Below are 20,489 nucleotides of genomic sequence, written 5' to 3' on the forward strand. Positions count from 1 at the left end.
ATTAAATATAGAACCTTGGAAGGGGAGGCATAAATTAGGTTTGGATTAACATATACACTACTGTATATAAAGTAGAAAAAAATATAGAACCTTGATATTTTGCAGTAATTTTAGAAAGGATATGCATAGAAGCTTTTTTTTTCCTGTGTATTGGCAAATATTAAGTGATATTACAATATATGGGAATGAACCATTACTGTAAATATCTGTACATTGCTATATAATACCTGTTAGAAAAGTGTTAAAGGCAACTCAGGACAAATGAAGATGGAATCCAGGAGGAATATGAAAATATCTAAAAATGTAAATTTTCTGTTCTCTCCATTAAATTTCCTTCCAGTCTAAATGCGGTGGGGAGGGGGGGGGGGTAGAATATGTAAGTATTTTGAGAAAACTTGGTCTTTTATTGATTAAAGTTTTCTTTTTTTTAAAAAAATGGAGCCCTTTATTCAAAATGTAAACAGATGAAAGACAAGCTATTCTGGGTGCACAGAGGAGGGCTCAGTCAGTTTAGTCGCTTAGTCATGTCCGACTCTGCGACCCTGTGGACTGCAGCACACCAGGCATCCCTGTCCATCACCAACTCCCGGAGCTCGCTCACACTCATGTCCATTGAGTCAATGATGCCATCCAACCATCTCATCTTACTTAAGCTGGAAGTTTATGGAGAGCAGTGATTGTGTCTTGCTTGTCTTTGCATCTCCTATTTTTCCTGACCCTGTTCTTGCATCCAAAATTTGGTATTGGCACTTCAACCACAAACTAGTACATATTTTTAAATATACCATTGTATAGACATAAAATATTTTCTTTAAACATTAGCCTAAGAGACAGAATATTTTCATTAGCCTAGAAACTTCCACATATTCACTTATTAGATGATTCTTGATCATCAGTTACTACCAGGCAGGCACTGCAGATAACAATGACAGATGACAGTTTCTGCCTTAAAGAAACTTCCAAGTCTGTGGAGAAAGATGAACAAGTAAACTGATAAAGGTCAATGTGCTATCAGCTGGGACAGGCTGCTGGAGGGCCTAGCAATGAGCTCTCCACCAGGCCTGGGTGTGTACCCTCTGGGCTGATCCACCTTGCCTTCCTTCCCATTGGTTCCCATTAGCAAGGCTCCCAGACATTTCTAGACCAGCTTAGGTGCCCAGTCTCTGTGCCCCCATCGTAATTTGTGCTCATCAACGATCCACTACCAATCCCTATACCATAATGTCTTCTTGTCCATTCATCTCTACAAGGCCGGGAACTTTTTAAAGGCAAGGATTCTGTGTTCAGCATTTTCCAGCTGTTGTTTGTTTAGAAAGGCATTTGGGGTTCCCATTATGAAGGCAGAAATGGTATTTGTTTCTGATTCCTTTTTTAAAATCAGCAATTATTTAATTTCTTCCCAAAATAAAAATAATCGCAAGCTTCCAACTGCATGTCTGGTGACCATGCTGCAGCTGGTGGGGAAGACAGAAGCATGCTTATGACTTAGTTTGCAAATACTCAGCTGTACAGTAGCAGCAAGGAAAGGCAGCTTTGACAGTTAAAATTGTTAAAATCATTTCTATTCTAAGCATTTATTTTCAGAATGTGAATTTGAGTAAAGAAGCATAAGAATTCTCATAGAATAAGTCAACATGGCATATAAAGAAGATAACACTTCTGAATGTTTATCTCTGTATGATCATCATAGATGGTTCTATTATTTGCATACATCTGATAAAAATGTTAACTGTGGCCTCAGATTTACTCCAGTAATCTGAAAGATGATGTTAAGATGGAGTAAATATAATGAAAATTATATGCACGGTTGTTTTAAGCCCCAAATTACTCACACCTGCACGCAGTACATTATTTGGAGATAATGCTTGCAAGTGACAAGCTGGATTCTCTCTGGCCTCATCATTTAGAAAGAAAAAAACTAAACATTCTCAAAATAACCCACTGATGGTTAATGAAGTTGTCTGTAGAGAGACACTTAGGAGTAGGGGTCAGAAGACTTTCCATCCAGGGCCAGATAGTAAAAATTTTCCGCTTGTAACTACACAATTCTGCCACCACAGTGCAAAAGCCGCCATAAACTATGTATGTGGCCAGGGGTGGCTCTGTGCCAGTGAAATCTTACAGATGTCGAAATGTGAATTTCATGTAATTTTCACATGTCACGAGATGATTTTTCTTTTGGTTTTCCAACCGTTTAAAAATGTAAAAACTATTCTTAGCCTGTGGCAGTACAGAAATGAACTGTGGGTTGGATTTGGCCTGGAGTGGGCCCCCAGTTCGCTGAGACCTGAGGATAAAGCGTCTTGAATGTTACCAACCACAGCTGTGCCCTCACCTGAATCCCTCCTCAAGGAGATACCCTTGAGCCTGACCACCAGAAGCCTTCTAGTAAGCTCAGCCAACCCTTAACACTATTGCAGGGGAGGTGATTATTGTGAACCACTATGCTTCGGGGTGGTGTGCTAGATAACTGACACAGTCGCCATCAACGTGCGGGAAGCTCATGCAGCTCTGTCTCTGGTTCGTCCTGAACCCTCAGGTGGGAAGAGCGGCTTCTTGTCACAAAGTGCAGGCAAGCCTGTTTGGAAGCACCTGTAATTTGTGATACAACTGCTATTTTGGTTCTGAACACTACCCTGGCTCCATCTGCTCTGCCACTGCAACAGCTGTTTAAGAGATCTGTGTTCAAAATACTCTTCTTTTTCAGGCTCTGTGGGAAGGCTTGCCAGTTTGGTTGCTAGAGGTTAAGCATTCAATTCCTGGCTCCTGTTACTAACACCAGAGGTGAGCCCTGGCATTGTCCAGTGAGGGCACAGTGCAGGCAGTTAGGCAGCACTGGCCTCTGAGGACCCACGTGGTGGGGAGCACCACGGTGATCCCAGGCTTCATCTTGTGGCTGGAGAAGAGGCTAGAGCCCAGCGCTCTGCTGGCCCCAAAACACCCAGCCCTCCTCTCCAAACTGGGTACCTGTGAGTTACTCAGTGAGTTTTGGTCTTAAATTCTCATTGCCCTTCAGAATAGGCAGTGCCTGGCCTGGGCAGGGGCTGTGGTCATTTTCCAATTGCTAACAAAGCAGGAAATGTTCAAGGTCTTAGATGGACTTTATACACCATTTAAAGGTAGTGAATGTCTGCGACTAGGGAGCAAAGGGCAATTCTGATGGTTGCTGGTGCTAAAGGGGTGAATAGGAAAAAGAAGAGACACAGGAAACATGGCCACGGAGCATTTGGGCATGAAGAAAGAAAGGTACCTGGATAAGGGAGGGAGGCTTGGCTTTTCTCACATTGGCAGACCCCTGACCCCAGGAGGGTCCACTCACTGGCACAAAAAGCAGGGTGTCAGAGCCCTGAAGGGTCTTTTAGAAAGGAAAGGCCAGCTCTGCAAGCATCACAGGAGCCTGGAAACAGGGTCCCTGAGTACGACATGGAGCTTCCATACTGGCAGACAACTTTGGGTGATCTTAGAAATATATGGCTTTCTCTAAGACTCATTTTCTGAAAGAAAATAATGCTGTCACAATTAACCCTCACCTGCCACCCACAGAGATGATCCTAATCAACATGATGGTGAAGTACACCTAAGTATGTGTATTTTACTTAATATATTACCTCAATAAACAGTAATATAATTTTGTGCAAATATCTGATGTTAATATACCCTGCTCCTTATTAGATTTTCAAAGGCAACCACTATAAAATCTTAACAGTGGACAGTGGTCTCCAACCAAAGACAGTAAACGACCCAGACTGCAATTATAAGAGAGGAAAACAGATAGAAAATCTCACTAGTTGTTACTTCTTTTATGCTTGTTTTCCTTAGCTCTCTGATTTTGCTTTCCTGCTGCATATACTCTTGGGCCCTTTTAAGCCCAAACTACAAACAGCTAATGAAAATCAGTATCTGTGCTCAATGACTACATTGTAAGAAAGGCTGCATGCATTTCTGTATTACTAGGGTAAAGCTATGAATAGAAAGTATCATTTAATTTGCTGCAGTTTATAATAATAAAAGCTTACCTTTGCTGCATTAGAATAATACAAATGATTATTTGGAGGGTGGAGCAATATAACATAAGGAGAACAGGGAAAAGCAGCCCATGTCCTGATTAGAAGATGAGATCAACTCAATTATTAAACATGTCAAGTATTTTCACTAAAAAGTTCTGAAAATATTCAGTTTAAACTCAGTAAAAGCAGCATTTTAATTAGTATTTTAATAATAATTTTTTTCTACAGTGAAACAAGTCTGCTCAACAAATGAGAGTTCAGCCCATCTCTAAATCATAAGCTAGACTATCTGAATGCAGTCTTAATGCATGCACCATTCAACAACATCTGTAATCATGATTATAATACTCATTTTCATAGCTACATAAAGTTAGAAACTGAGGGGGTAATGATGATAGGAATACTAAAATTTCCATGTCAATTAGTTACACAAAGGAAATCAGGACTACCTGCCCACAGCTGTACTAATTACATTTTCTAATTCTAGAAAAAGAAACAGGAAGTTTTAAATCAACAATCACGTCAAAGATCCCAAATTGAGACCTTTTAAACCAAAAGCCATAAAAGAAGTGTCAGATATGTCCAAATATTCAAAATTTGAAAACCCACATGGGCAAGAGATACCATAAAAAGGTAAATACACCAATGTTAGACATGAAAAAAGAAAAATGACAGGGTTCATTTTCGTAACAGTCACCAGACTTTTTGCACATTTTAGGAAAAAAGGAGGCTAATGGAAAAAAATAGACAAAAGACAGGACTAGCTAATGGAGCGAAGAGCCAAATCTAAGTAGCCAATAAGCATAGGAAAAGGTTCTCAAATTTACCAGGATTCATGGAAATGCTAGTAAATGCAACAGTCAACAGTAATATAGCTATCAGAAAGGCAAGAGGTAAAAAAAAAAAGAACAGCAATTCCTACTGCTGGTAGAAATGCGAGGAAAAGAACTTCTACCAGGGACTTCCCTGGGTAAGCCTCCATGCTCCCAATGCAGGGGGCCAGAGTTCAATCCCTGATCAGGAAACTAAGATCTCACATGGATGGGAAGAAACTCTCAGAGGGGACTCTCACAATAAATAAGTGCTACATATTCAGAAATACAGATTTGGCAGTAAAAACATATTTCTTTCTATAAACTGAACTAGAAAGCCAAGGAAAAAGCATAGCCTATCTACTGTTTTCACTTTGTAATAGGACTTCAGTTTGTAATAACAAAAACACTTTGGAAAGAGTCATCTGTGCGTGGTAAAAATTTACGCGTTCAAAGGATTATTTTGATAAAAGATCTCCCAACCACTGAACACCCCATTCTTCTACCCCATGACACCAGTGACCCAATTTTCCTTTACCACTTCCAATTTTGCATATGAGCTTGCATGAGCATTTAATTATACATTTACATATAATTTTGGTAACATTATTTATGATCTTTTGTTTTTGCCTATTCAAAACTAACTGTAGTCCCCTCACAATTTTTGATTAATACAATCTTTGATGGACACCTCTTTTGAAGACCATCTTGTTTGGATTAACTACTTCTGATGCAAAACATCTGTTTCATCGTTTTCTTTCTTTCCCTTTCCTTTTCTGATTGCTTGTCAACAAGTTTTGGTGGTGCACTAGAGCTGCTGGTTGATGAGCTGAAGCAAAGCCCTGTGGGTTTCTCCCTGAGTTGAGAGCCATCCCTGAGTTATTTACTTGCCACTAAATCCTACAGGCTTGTTTATTCAATCCCTCCAAATCCCACTCTTCAAGTGGAAGTCTGGGAATGGTCTTAGAACCAAGGCATAAAGAAGCTTGAGTTATTGATATACTCACTGTTACAGAGTGTTATAAAGACTGGGGCAGTTGCTAACTCATTGTAATGAGTACTGCTAGTTTCCTAGATGAAGTACCCCGTGTTCTCGGATTCTTCCTACACTTGCTCTGCAATGTCATAGTAAACTCCACTTCCTGTTGGCCTCATTTCTTCTCTGTTCAGCAAGAACTCTAGCTCCCATTACTGAGTACTCTCACAAAAGCAACCTAACTTCCTCCACTTCTTCCACTAAATGAATTTGAGCTCAGGCTTGCAATTTATCGTTCTTCCTCTATGTCTGTTGGAGCCCTGTGAAACTGTCACCTGATTGCAGATTGCCATTATTGGTTCCTGGTTTCCAGACCAAATCTTCAATGCTGCTCATCAACCCTCTTACATACAGTATTACTGAGGATAATACTAATATTATTGAGGATATTGGTTTGGCTGGATGTCACAGAACACCTGAATAACCATGGCAGATACAAGAAATACAAGATCTACTGCCTCTCACACAGCAGTCCAAAACAGGGGGTCCCAGGCTAGGATGGTGTCTCTGCTCCCTGAGGCCATCCAAGGATACACACACAAGGCCAGTTCTCCAGATTTAAAGGATAAATAAACTCAACCCCTCAGTGGGACGAACAGTGAAGCCACATTACAAAAGTTACACATACATGGAGGGGTAAAACAAAGTTGGGGGCAAACGGCAATAAACCTACCCCAAATAAGTAAAAACTTGATTGTTTTTTATATATTAAGTAGTTCCTTTCTTTTAATATATTTTAAGTTCCTTCAGCTTTTACTGACCTATTACTTTCTAATTTCCTCATCCTGTTTCACTTGAAGAAGGATAAGCTGCTTTTTAACTACAGATGTTAACTTATACTCTAGGGATTCAAAAAAAGCTCCCAGCTCCACAATTAAGAAAACAAGCGAACAGTGGATAACAAATGTAAATGAATTCCTCTGCATCTGGTGTAGAGCAACTGAAGAAGAGAATTAGTGAATCAGACAACTCAAAGGTCGATAATGACTTTAATGAGTAATTCTGGTAAAAGTGTTTCTGCACAGATATGCAGGTATAAAAACAGATATAAAAAGTCAACAAAAAGATTCCTTCTCTCCTTAAGGTTATCTTAGAACATTCATGACTAAATTTCAACTTGATATATATTTCATAGCTTAAAACTCAAGAGACTGTAACAACTTTCTGCACAGTTTTAACTTTCAGGCCTATGCACTTATTATTCTAACACTAGAAATACTTTCTTGACATTTGATTTGGCACTCTTATTGGTAAGCTTTGCCTTTTAAAAGTTTTACTAGGAGAAAATACAAGAAAAAAGTATCTATCCAGATTGCCCATCACTCTCTGAACATTATCTAGGAATAATACGATCTTCTGACAAAAATGCTGGAGTGTTATTTTGGGGATCTCTTTTTGAAAAAGAAATGAGTATAAAAAAGTAGTTTTGTTCTGACACTGGTAAGAGGACATACGTTTGTACTGTTCACAAATTCAGTACACAAAAGTTGTTTGCTTTAAAAGAGAACACTGATAGAAGCAGAGAGGCCGACTCTAGGAGGCGCACTCATTCCAGGGTACTTAGTTAATCCCTCCTGGGTTTTACCAGCACGTCTTTGAGAAGAGGTGCACATCCTACTCTCTCAGATATTTAATAATGATCCCTTTCTTTACACATAAAAAATATGCTTACCACCTTGACAGCTCCAGTCTTAACCGGAAAGAAAAGGTTATTATGAGAACCCAACTCCAGGTGCCCTAACTACATTTTATCAACACAAAGAGCTCTCAGTGTTTCTTAAGAGGAGGGTTATTGGCACCGAGTGTAAGATAATTCTGAACTGTGGGGGACCATTTCAGACACTTAGCATTCCTGGCCCACTCACTAAAAAACAGCAAGTTTTCAAGGTCACCGTGACAAAACATACCCATCCATTTCCAACTGGATGGCTGGCTGGCCCTTGTACTGCCATGGATTGCCCCTTGATGAGAACCACTGGTTAGATGATCCAAGATTAATATCTATTAACTTCATGACTTCCACAGAAAGCAACTGCTGTATTACCTTCAGTAACAATGACTGAAGAGAAACTTAGTTTTTTTAAAAAAAACCTTGTATTTAAATACTACCCTGGAAAGATAAGCTGATTTCCTCAAATCCATGGTGATCTGAAAGGACTAGACGCACAATGTGCAATGCTTATTTGTCTCCAAATGCACACATACATTCACAGGAAAATGTTTACCATCTGCTGGCATGTCTTACTCCATTTATCTGTAGTATAAAAATATGTCCGTCTGTCTACTACAGTAAGATAAAAAACGTGTAGATCTTCTTAATAAATTTCCTCACACCGATGTTCCTGGAAACTGCTGTTGTCTTTGTTCCAAAACTTGCTGATTTAATAGCTGCTGCTGTTTCTGTAAAAACTGCACCACTTCTGGACTTCTTAGTAATGACTTAAAAAGGAGAAAGAGAAAATATGTTTATTAATAGCAGTATTCTTATGAGATTGTATTCATGCTGTAAAATTACTCTGCTATATCCTTATACCCGATATAATATACTTACAAAAAAAATTCCTGAACTGAATTCATTTCTTCATTTGATGTACTGCAGTTAAACTTCAAACTAATAATAATAAAATCTGGTATCATGCATCAAATACTAAAATCTAAAACTCATGTGGGAAGCCTGATTTTATTGGTGACTTTGCACACAAAGGAAATGCTTTTATGATATGCCAGCATGTATACTCTTTATGAAACCTAAGGGCCAAAAAGAGCGCTGGCCCAAGATTACAGCAAGGGGAAAAAAAAAAAGGAAATGAAAAGATACCCCATGTAAACATGGCAGTTAAAATTCCAGTTTAGAAACATATACATTTTTGACAAGTACTGGAGCTCAAGTTCCTCCCACTAGCTCACTAAGTCTTTTGGAAGAAATTAAAAATGATGTATGATTGTGTGTATAGGTATGTGTGTTTAAATATAGGTATACATGTATAATAAAACTAATATTAGCACGCTACTAAAAGTTCAGAAAAGAAATACAACTGCTCTAAAAGAACTAATAAGTTTTATACATTGACCATTTTTAAATATAGTTATACTCACATAACAAATATAAGACTGTTTTTATTAAAGTATTTATATAAATTGATAAGAAAAACCTTGAGCCTAATATACTGAACTCTTTGCGACCCCATGAATCACAACATGCCAGGAACTGAACCGAATATACTGAACAAGATAAACCAAATAAGATGGAAGTACCATCATTAAATACTGATTTTAAAATTTAACATTACGGCATAGTATATTTCCTATTTATTAAATGCTTTTGTTTAAAATTTATTCGTAAAGACTGCTGCTGCTGCTGCTAAGTCGCTTCAGTCCTGTCTAACTCTGTGCGACCCCACAGACGGCAGCCCACCAGGCTCCTCTGTCCCTGGGATTCTCCAGGCAATACTGGAGTGGGTTGCCATTTCCTTCTCCAATGCATGCATGCCCACTAAGTCACTTCAGTCGTGTCCAACTCTTGTAAAGACTGCCCAACCTTTATTAAGTAAATGTACAACAGTCTACTTAGCTGTTATGAGGCTACTGAACAATGAAGTTGTTTAAATTACTATTTTACTATTTGTGATAAATACATTTCTGGGAATGTCCTTACGCTTAACTTTATCTATACTTAGGATTCATTTCCTGCGTATGTCTTCACAGTAAAATGATTTCTGAGTGAAGGAATGACCATTTTAAGGACTCTTGATACAGACTGTCCAACTGCTTTCTTTTATTAATATTATAATAAATATTATATTAGTGTTGTACTAATGTAAGATGCCATCAGAATGAGAGTCCCTTTCATGGGAGTCCTCAACATCACTGTGTTTTATCATTTAAATAATTTTCACTTATTGAACTGTTTATTATGTGATTTTTTTACTGATATGAAATACATTTCCATATCATATAAGGGAAGCATTTCTGCTTTTTTCCGTTTATATTTTTTTTGCAATGTATTGAGGGCAAAATTCTTCATCAATCTGTATGAGAAAAATGTCAACCGTATCAAACATCATCTTTTATATATTTATTGCAACTCTTTTTCCTGTTATTTTCAAGTTTGCATTTTTATTTTTATGCTGCCATTTTTTTACTACAGTATTCATTTTTATGTAGCTAAAAGTCATGTATGGATATGAGAATTGGACTGTAAAGACGGCTGAGTGCTGAAGAATTGATGCTTTTGAACTGTGGTGTTGGAGAAGACTCTTGAGAGTCCCATGGACTCCAAGGAGATCCAACCAGTCCACCCTAAAGCAGATCAGTCCTGGGTGTTCATTGGAAAAGACTGATGTTGAAGCTGAAACTCCAATACTTTGGCCACCTCATGCGAAGAGCTGAATCACGTGAAAAGACCCTGATGCTGGGAAAGACTGAGGGCAGGAGGAGAAGGGGACGACAAAGGATGAGATGGCTGGATGGCATCACCAACTCGATGGACACGGGTTTGGGTGGACTCTGGGAGTTGGTGATGGACAGGAAGGCCTGGCGTGCTGCAATTCATGGGGTTGCCAAGAGTTGGACACGACTGAGCGACTGAATTGAACTGAAATTATATTTTCTCCGTAATTTTGTCTTTATGAGATTCCAATGTATACTGGCAGAGGCAGAGTTATAACTGTGATAACCAGCTTAAAAATCTCAAAAGTTGAACAGTTTCATTTATAACAAACAAATGTGTCAGGTTTGGAACTACTGTACAAACAGATATTTACCAGTCTTTTTTGATTTAACACTTGTTCTAAAAGGGTAGGTCTTGCAGGTCGATCTCCAAAGGATCCCGTTTTTTGTTTTACAATGGAGAGTATGTTGTCTGCACTTTCCTGCGATAAAAGACAAAATGCAAATAGGATTAAGAGTTGATATAATAATCCATGATTACAGGCATTTCAATGATGCTTTGCTTCTCTTCCTTATTGCCCAGTTCCTGGGAGCCTTTGGGAAAGTCCCTCTTTAAGTCACTAGGCAAAGTATTGACATTACATAACACGCCTCACTCCCTCACCATCCAGAATTTCCAATCTGGGATCTTCAGTCTCCAGAAGTTCTCAAAAATCAACAGAGGGGCAGGGGTAGAGGAAGGGGACCTATTTTAATAGCTGTGAGCGATTTTCAACATTACAAAACAATGCCAAGTGGAAACGGAACACTGTCTTCAGATAAAGCTATCCAGGTCAAATTGTCTGCCTGCCTTTGGATGGAGTATGTGAATGCAAAGGCCATTTATATAGTGCTAATGAAACACTCTTCACTGCTTTTTTTGCCCAACAAACAACAACCACCACCAACCAAAAAATGGGGTGGGCAGTAAAATATTACTTAAAGAAAAGCAATTGATACACAAAGATTTCAAAATTTGGAAGTCACCAGGAGAAAAATGACAAACTGGCTTTGAAAAGACTGAGAAGCACTGGTGTAAGTAATCTCTTGCCACCGGTATAGACAAAACAGGTAGTCCTGAAATCACACCATACCCTGAGGCATCCTTACTCAAAATCAGCAGCACTTACTACCAATTATGTTCCCCCAGTTACCTGGTAGGATCTTAAATACTTACAATTTTCCTGGCCAACAAAATGTTAAGTTTACTGAAACATTCTGACTCTTATAAAATGCTGACTATATACAAAAATTCTGACAAATATAAAGTCACATAAGCCATGCCTTGTATAAATTTACTCTTATTCTGCTCTTCATCTAAAGATTATTTAGATGTTAAGCTGTTTTTTTCTCTTGATCTTTTTTTTTAAAACGTTTCCAATTTTATTTTATTTATTTTTGGCCATGCCATGTGGGATCTTAGTTCCCCAGCCAGGGATCAAATCCATGCTCCCTGCATTGGAAGTGCAGAGTCTTAACGACTGCACCACCAGGGAAATCCTTTGACTTTCTTTCTACTGGTTTCTGAGTTATCTATTAGACTATTCGCCTTATCTCTTTCACTATGAGAAGTTTATCAATTTAATGTTAAAAAAAATTCAACCCCTAAACATTTTAAGCCTCACAAATACACACACACACACACACACCTGTAAAAAGGAGACTCTAATACTCAGAGAAAACAAAAATAATTTCTTTCTCTCTCCCCACAAGATTAACTACTTATGGGACTGATTGATTCTTATGTGCACTAGAAATGGGATGTTGAAATTGACGTGGAGTTCCCGTATTCTCACCACCTCACACACATCACTGTGCATTAATACTTTCAGAATGTTAGTAAGACAAAATCATAGAAGCTTGCAGTGAAAATAACCTTCAGTCATCCAGTCCTAACTTCTGCAAGTGCTGGAATTATAGAAATCGTCAACACTTTTTGTTCTAAGGAGTTACCAATTTTTGAGGCTACCCATCCTGAATATTCATTGGAAGGACTGATGCTAAAGCTGAAACTCCAATACTTTGGCCACCTAATGCGAAGAACTGACTCATTGGAAAAGACCCTGATGCTGGGAAAGACTGAAGGCGGGAGGAGAAGGGGACGACACAGGATGAGATGGTTGGATGGCATCACCGATTCAAAGGACAACGAGTCTGAGTAAACTCCAGAATTTGGTGATGGACAGGGAGGCCTGGTGTGCTGCAGTCCATGGGGTCGCAGAGTCAGACACGACTGAGGGACTGAACTGAACTGATTTGGTTTTGAGTAACTAACGTTTAGGTGGCATTTCCTTAGGTTGGGCTGAAACACATAACCCTTGTGACTCACCTGAGTCCTGGTTACTTCAGAACTATGCAAAATAACTCTACTGCTTCTTCCAAATGACAGTGTTCTTAGACATTTTATGATAATAATCAATCCCACAGGTCACTGCTTTCATCCCTGGTTCCTTTCTGTGTCACTCACACAGCACCATTTTTAGATACATGGACTAAACATTATAACATCTGTTAACCATCCACAAGTGTCTGCACTGCTTGGGGAGGAGGATGAAGAGGCACTGCATTATTTGACAAGAGTTGAAGAGACAGAATTTGAAGACATTAAATCAGGTTACAGAATAGATTTTTATTTTGATGAAAACCCTTACTTCGAAAATAAAATTCTCTCCAAAGAATTTCATCTGAATGAGAGTGGTGATCCATCTTCAAAGTCCACTGAAATCAAATGGAAATCTGGAAAGGATTTGACGAAACGATCAAGTCAAACACAGAATAAAGCCAGCAGGAAGAGACAGCATGAGGAACCAGAAAGCTGCTTCACCTGGTTTACTGATCATTCTGATGCAGGTGCAGATGAGTTAGGAGAGGTCATCAAAGATGATATTTGGCCAAATCCATTACAGTACTACTTGGTTCCTGACATGGATGATGAGGAAGGGGAAGGAGAAGAGGATGACGACGACGACGAAGAGGAAGAAGGATTGGAAGACATTGATGAAGAAGGGGATGAGGATGAAGGTGAAGAAGATGAAGATGATGATGAGGGGGAGGAAGGAGAGGAAGATGAAGGAGAAGATGACTAATGGAACACTGATGGATTCCAACCTTTTTTAATTTTCTCCAGTCCCTGGGAGCAAGTTGCAGTCTTTTTTTTTTTTTTTTTCCTCCTCTTGTGGTCAGTCGCGCTGTTTTTGAGGTCTCTTTTCTCCTTTATACCATGGTTCACAACTTATTTGGGGGGGGAAATACCTTGAGCAGAATTCAGTGGGACAAGAATCTCTACCCCTTTCTGTTCCAAATTCATTTTTATCCCTTCCTGTCTCAACAAAAACTATGGAATCAACACCACCATGCTCTGTGGGAAAAAAAGAAAAACCTTCTGCTCCCTTAGCTCTGCTGGAAGCTGGAGGGTGCTAGGCCCCTGTGTAGTAGTGCATAGAATTCTAGCTTTTTTCCTCCTTTCTCTGTATATTGGGCTCAGAGATTACACTGTGTTTCTATGTGAATATGGACAGTTAGCATTTACCAACATGTATCTGTCTACTTTCTCTTGTTTAAAAAAAGAAAAAAAAAAACTTAAAAAAATGGGGTTATAGAAGGTCAGCAAAGGGTGGGTTTGAGATGTTTGGGTGGGTTAAGTGGGCATTTTGACAACATGGCTTCTTCTTTGGCATGTTTAATTGTGATGTTTAATGGACATCCTTGCAGTTTAAGATGACACTTTTAAAATAAAATTCTCTCCTAATGATGACTTGAGCCCTGCCACTCGATGGGAGAATCAGCAGAACCTGTAGGATCTTATTTGCAATTGACATTCTCTATTGTAATTTTGTTCCTGTTTATTTTTAAATTTTTCTTTTTGTTTCACTGGAAAGGAAAGATGATGCTCAGTTTTAAACGTTAAAAGTGTACAAGTTGCTTTGTTATAATAAAACTAAATGTGTACACAAAGAAAAAATAAATAAATAAACATTATATACATCTGTTCCTCATTTAACCTTGATTTGTGTCAGAAATACTGATTTTTATTTTTTTTAAGGAATACTGATTTTTAAATACCTTAATTTCTAATCTTGCTACTCATACTATGGCAGCACACCCCGTCACCACCTACCAGTCCTTCTATAGCTATCTCCTAAAAATCTCTACATCTAGAGGCCCTTGACTTTAACCCACACCATTACAATAGGAGCCCTTGTTACTGCCTAACTAGGAACTTTCTTTTGAAGCCTCCAAATTCAAATCCCAATGCCTGGCATTCAGTATCATACAAAAACTGGCTTCAAACTCTTTCCAAATTTATCTTTTGTGAATTTACCACACAGATACTCCACTTTAGTCTTCCGAAAAGTAGCTCCTGTATTCCCACTTCTCCTTCCTTTACTAAGACGTGCTTCTCTTTCTTTTTACCACCAAAATTCTAGGGAAGCAGGATAGCATGGGGATAAGACTGAAGGTTCTAGAACCAGACTGCTTGGGTTTGAGTACTTGCTGGCTGCATGATCTGGGCCAAGTTACTTAACCTCTCTTTGCCTCAGCTTCCACTTATGGAAAGTAAAGTATCTATCTCACTGCTGAAGGGGGTGAGACTCCATTTATAGCTGAGCACTGTGCCTGGCATATAAGAAACTGAGCTGATAAACACAAACTATTAGCCGTCCTTTCTAGCTTATACTGAGTTGCATTTTCTCTGCAAAGCCTTTCTAGAATATCTCAGCCTACAGTGATCTATCCTCTCCACTACTAAAGAAAGCAGCACTTACAGTTGGCCCTTATTGTATCCTGACTGTTGCCGTTAGTTCTTTTCTTTCCACTCAGTTCAACAAAGACTTAGAGCTTCTGATTCTTCAAACTGATAGTGTCCTTTAAGTAAATGGCTATTATTTGTTGAGTATAGAAATTCTCTTTCCTAAGAAATCATGCAAGTTATTTCAGAATAGGAAAAAATTTAAGTTTCTTTTTGTAGGGATTGGATGGAGAGATTCTAATTCAGGTATCTACTTGCCTTTTATGTATTTTCCTCAAACTGTAGGTGTAAATGCTTGACAATTAAAAAAAGAAAGAAAGAAAAAGAAAGTGGTTACAGGTAAAACATTTCCTTCCTGAAAAGAAGTGTATCATCTTCTCAGTCTGTAAAGAATTCTGAAGTGAATGAGTACCTTTGGAACAGAGGGTCAAACGACTACCCTTACTTTCATTCTTGAATAAGAGAGATGCTTATTTACTGAGAACTGGAGTATTAAAAATAAAGTTAACTGAGAGAAAGACACTAGAACAGAACTAAGCACTATTAATAAGAACAGAGTACTGAGATAAGATTAAGAATATAACACAAAGAATACTAACCAAAGTACTCTTTTTTCCACTTTAGCTAGTGGAAAGGTGCTGAGAACAGGGTACTAAGATTAGGTATACTCAAGAAAAGGATACTGAGAATAGGGTAGTGAAAAAAGGAAGAGATTACCTTCTCTAAAGGACCGATTTCAGTTGGGTTCCTAATGCTCTTTGCCTACTCCTCCAGTGATGAATCAGCTCAATTTACTACCTGCCCTTCCAGCCCATATCCCAGATCTTTGAAATTACAGCTTTGCTACCATGTCACACCATTTTCATCGAAATTTACTCATCTCTACAAGGGTGTACCAAAACTGTTCAGGCTTGCCTACGTCTGCATAAACTTTTTGAGGGCAAGCACTCGCTAACTTTCAGCCACAAGTCCAGCCACGGAAACCCGGCCCCTTTGGGAGCCGGTGGGCAGGCGCTGAAGCTGCGGTCTGCGGCAGGAGTTGGGTCTCTTTTTTCACCTCCCATTCCCCCAGACCCCAGGCCATACCTCCAGTTTGACGTTTCCTGAGCTGCCAGCCGCGGCGGCCCCACCGCAGTTCAGGGCCTGGTCGCTTTTCTTCTTCTTGTACTTGTCCTTGTACATCTTGTTGCGGTGTTTCTTGCACATCCACGGTTTGCGCTGCTTGGCCACCTGGCTCGTGGTCTCGCTGCAGCCCTCGTACGTGCATGTCTTGCTCAGGCCGCCGCCGCCGCCGCCACCACCGCTGCCCCGTCTCCGGGCTCCCCCGCCGCCGCCCTCGCCCCCCGAGTGGGTCTCCTCGTCCTCCAGATCCTCCAAACTGGCTGTGCTCTCGCCTCCTCCCGGGGGGTCCGAGGTGTCCAGCAGGTCGGCCTCGTCCTCCCCCGCCTCCTCCTCGCCATCCCCCGCCACTTCGCACAGGTACCGAACGGGCTTGCCGGGCCCGCCGATGCCCCCCAGGGCCGGAGCCGGCCGCAGGACGCCCTCGGCCGCGGCTTCATCCTGCCCTCCACAGGGGTGCATCACCAGAAGAGCGAACTGCGAGGCCGAGGCGCCCGGGACGGGGGCTGGAGTCAGGGCCTGGCCCGGTGCAGGGGCGGGGGCTCCGGGGCGGAGCGCGCCGCTGGCGGCGCCCGGCCCCGCGCCTTCGGTGACACCCTGAACCTCCGTGCTGCTGAGACTTAGGTGTTGGGGATCCACGAGCCCGGCCTTTCAGCACCTGACGGGCCCAACTGCACCTAGCAAACCAGCTTCCCTGGACCGCGAGAAACACCCGAGAGGGCTCCGCGATAGCCCCCCACTGCGCCTGCGCGTCTGCCGCCGGCGCGTGAGCGTCTCTACGCTCCGTGGCTTCAGGAAACCCTGCGTCTCTGAGGGGTGGGGCTGAGCAGTCGCCCGAGGGGCTGACTGCGCATGTGCGATTCGCGGTGGCGGGAGATTGCTGCGTGGCGCTCTGTCCTGCGTCTGGTGCTGCCTGCCCTTGAGGTTTTGAGGAGCTGGGCCTGGCCGCGCTTTTTGACTGGAACCGACTCTGCCTAAATGTTTCGAAGCACTTTTTTTTTTTTTTTTTACTGAAACTCCACAGTGTAAATTCACATTGTTCATGAGCCTTCTTATGCGGCATCAGGACTGCATTATAATATTTCACCCCACTCTGACAGGAATGGGAGCTGAGAGGCTGAGCAGTGGCCGTGTCACGACCAGGCCCCACTAGATAGCAGTCAGTGAAGGCAGAGGCGGCCGATGTGAAAATGGTACCACGGAGGAGAAGGAGTGAACCAGACCCGGGCCGGGATGTATTTCTGTGGAGAACTAAATGGTTTACTCTTGAAACCTTTTTCTTTCTTGGAAATTGGTTAAAATGCGTGGTCTTTGGGTTTCCCAGGCGGCTCAGTGGTAAAGAATCCGCCTGCCAATGCAGGAGACAAAGGAGACTTGGGTTGGGAAGATCCTCTGGAGGAGGAAATGGCAACCCACTCCAATATTTTTGCCTGGAAGATCCAGGAAACAGAGGAGCCTGATGGGCTAGTCCAGGGGGTCGCAAAGAGTCGTTGGTGACTGAGGACGCACAGCACGTGGCCTTTGCTAAGACCTCTAAGGTAAGTCTTCAGTACAGTTTTCACGAACTATAGTGACGGGAATGTGTGAATATGATTATCAAATGGCAAACGTTAGAAAGACAATGATCTATCATTCCTACCAGTTGTTATGCAATTGCTGGTCACTGAATCTGGACTCAGTCAAATCGGATCCTTCCTTGCCCTTAGCAAAACTGTCAGGTAGATGTGCTCTCTCCTTTTTTTTCTTCCTCCTTCTCTAGTCAGAGTTCCCATTCCACCCATTGGAAAGGAAAGCAGTGGTTACCCAACAAATGATAAATCTGTTCACAGGAAAGTGTTTGGATGTTGCTATGTGGGTAGGTCTTAATTACATTAAAAATTTTTTTTAAAAACATTTTATTTCTAAAAAAAATTATTAACTATCATCTGAGCCTTCAGCAAGTTAGTCTTTTCATGTGACTAGAGGTAGTTGATGGAAGCCGGCTGTGGTGGAGGGTCTTGCCCCAGTGTTGATGGCTACTGGTTGATGCCTGTAGTAGTTGCTAAAACCAGCTACATTTTAAGGAGAGGAAGAAGCTTTGAAATAGACCGACCTGGGTGGCACTGTCCTGTGTGACCAGGGCTAGTTAGTGACAATCTCTGTGAGCTTCAGTTTTCTTGCTGGAAAAATGGGCAGTTGGTTGTGTGTTAGAACCAGTGGATGGAAGCTCATTGTTATACTTTATACTATTAATTGTTACATTAAATTACATAAATATATTTAATATATTAAATTACATAAATTTACAATTAATTTATGTTAAAAACAAAGATCACAAAACTCAAAACTCATCTCTTCATAATTGTTTTACTCTTAGCTACGCTGATAAGATAAATTACGTTGGTTGTATCTGTATGTGGAAATACTGTTTACTGGTCTGATACTGCCTATCTCTTCTCAGCTCTGCATTAAGAGATGTGGTGGTAGCTTGAAACCAGCCATTGTGGAAGTATTAACACCATGGAAATTGTCAAATGCTACAAAGCAGGGCTTAAATTTATTGTTGGTTGTCTCTAGATTTAAGAAAGTGATAGCAAAAATGTTAATGAAGATTAAAGTTAAAATGTTTCATGTCTGTGGCTGTCATATAGTCAATACCACCCATCCATAATTGAGAAAATATTCTTTCATTCTTTGACAACTGTCATGATTGATTTCAGCAAAGAAGCTTCTTACCTCAGTGAAGAACAAGTGAAGTTCTGGCATACATCTTCATTGTTTCACTTTTCTCCTGAAAGTAAATAAAAATATCAGTCAACATTCTTGTCGAACTACACTGTTGGTCAATAATGTGCACAGCTTCTTTGCTGTATTAGCCAGATATCAAGCATTTATTTATTGTTTGAATTTGTGACGCTATTGTTGGTGAAATAATTTTAAAAACTGATAGTGGGTTTTGCAAGAAATGGCAAGTCACACCGAAGTATAAGTGTTTGGAGTTTACAATTAAGAGTCATGTATTGTATTATTGATTGTAAATTGTGTGCTAAGCATTCTTTATATCAGTTAACTGGTTTAAAAAAATACTAGCACATCACTGAGGGAAGTACTATTTAAATCCTAGTACAAATTCCTTTTATATAGTATTCAATAAATGACATCAGATTGGTTTTTTTTTAAAGTTTTATTGAGACATAATTTACACACCATTAAAGAACCTATTATGATACCACCCTTATGGCAGAAAGTAAAGAGGAACTAAAAAGCCTATTGATGAAAGTGAAAGTGGAGAGTGAAAAAGCTGGCTTAAACCTCAACATTCAGAAAACGAAGATCATGGCATCTGGTCCCATCACTTCATGGGAAATAGATGGGGAAACAGTGCAAACAGTGTCAGACTTTATTTTTGGGGGGCTCCAAACTCACTGCAGATGGTGACTGCAGCCATGAAATTAAAAGACGCTTACTCCTTGGAAGGAAAGTTATGACCAACCTAGACAGCATATTCAAAAGCAGAGACATTATTTTGCTAACAAAGGTCCGTCTAGTCAAGGCTATGGTTTTTCCAGTGGTCATGTATGAGATGAGAGAGTTGGACTATAAAGAAAGCTGAGTGCTGAAGAATTGATGCTTTTGAACTGTGGTGAACAAAGACTCTTGGGAGTCCCTTGGACTGCAAGGAAATCCAACCAGTCCATCCTACAGGAGATCAGTCCCAGGTGTTCATTGGAGGGACTGACGTTGAAGCTGAAACTCCAATAGTTTGGCTACCTGATGTGGAGAGCTGACTCATTTGAAAAGACCCTGATGCTGGGAAAGATTGAGAGTGAGAGAAGGGGACGACAGAGGATGAGATGGTTGGATGGCGTCACTGACACAATGGACATGGGTTTGGGTGGACTCTGGGAGTTGGTGATGGACAGGGAGGCCAGGCATGCTGCTGTTCATGGGGTCGCAAAGAGTCGGACACAACTGAGCGACTGAATCATATAATACATGGTCTTTTGTACCTGGCTTCTTTCACTTAGCATAAATGTTTTTAAAATTCATCTACTTTGTTAATTGTATCAGTAGTTTGTTTCTTTTTATTGCAGAGTGTTATTTCATTGCCTTGTTTGTCTGTTCACCATTGGAGGACATTTGGATTCTTTTCAGCAATGTTCCATAATAGCAACAAGTTTTTTATCTAAGATTTAGCCTTGAATGGGCTCTCAAACTATTTCCTGAATGAATATATTAAGAAGTGAATGAGTCAAGGTGAAAGAAGAAACCTGGATGGACACAAGACTTTTGGGCTCTAGGCCTGGCTCTGTCCCTAAGTGTTAGTGCGACTGACCTGGTGGGGACCTGGACTCTCT

At 40.5% G+C, this 20,489-nt stretch overlaps 2 protein-coding genes across 2 annotated transcripts; one reads left to right on the forward strand and one right to left on the reverse strand.

Annotated features, from left to right (window-relative positions):
• Nucleotides 1-6,825: 6,825 nt before the first annotated feature.
• RFXAP (regulatory factor X associated protein) lies at nt 6,826-16,901 on the reverse strand. The gene is made up of 3 exons (XM_015473814.3): nt 16,120-16,901; nt 10,619-10,726; nt 6,826-8,294 (listed from the first exon to the last, which is right to left on the reverse strand). Exons 1-3 carry the CDS (start codon nt 16,612-16,614, stop codon nt 8,184-8,186), a joined length of 714 nt encoding a protein of 237 aa, XP_015329300.1. The 5' UTR covers nt 16,615-16,901; the 3' UTR covers nt 6,826-8,183.
• On the forward strand, nt 11,032-13,876 carry LOC101904963 (protein SET-like). The gene is made up of 2 exons (XM_005213755.4): nt 11,032-11,076; nt 12,767-13,876. The coding sequence occupies exons 1-2, from the start codon at nt 11,032-11,034 to the stop codon at nt 13,367-13,369; spliced, it is 648 nt and encodes a 215-aa protein (XP_005213812.1). The 3' UTR covers nt 13,370-13,876.
• Nucleotides 16,902-20,489: the final 3,588 nt, after the last annotated feature.

The sequence above is a fragment of the Bos taurus genome, chromosome 12, assembly GCF_002263795.3.
Source record: "Bos taurus isolate L1 Dominette 01449 registration number 42190680 breed Hereford chromosome 12, ARS-UCD2.0, whole genome shotgun sequence".
Classification (NCBI taxonomy): Eukaryota; Metazoa; Chordata; class Mammalia; order Artiodactyla; family Bovidae; genus Bos; species Bos taurus.

Bases quoted from the DNA above. Each gene is read 5' to 3' on its own strand.
- LOC101904963 (XM_005213755.4), top strand. From the start codon at position 11,032: ATGCCAAGTGGAAACGGAACACTGTCTTCAGATAAAGCTATCCAG. The intron at 11,077-12,766 runs GTCAAATTGTCT...CACCATTTTTAG, and splicing joins CTTCAGATAAAGCTATCCAG to ATACATGGACTAAACATTAT.
- RFXAP (XM_015473814.3), bottom strand. From the start codon at position 16,614: ATGCACCCCTGTGGAGGGCAGGATGAAGCCGCGGCCGAGGGCGTCCTG. The intron at 10,727-16,119 runs GTATGGCCTGGG...CTTTTATCGCAG, and splicing joins CAGGAAACGTCAAACTGGAG to GAAAGTGCAGACAACATACT. The intron at 8,295-10,618 runs GTAAATATCTGT...CTCCTTTTTAAG, and splicing joins TGTTAAATCAAAAAAGACTG to TCATTACTAAGAAGTCCAGA.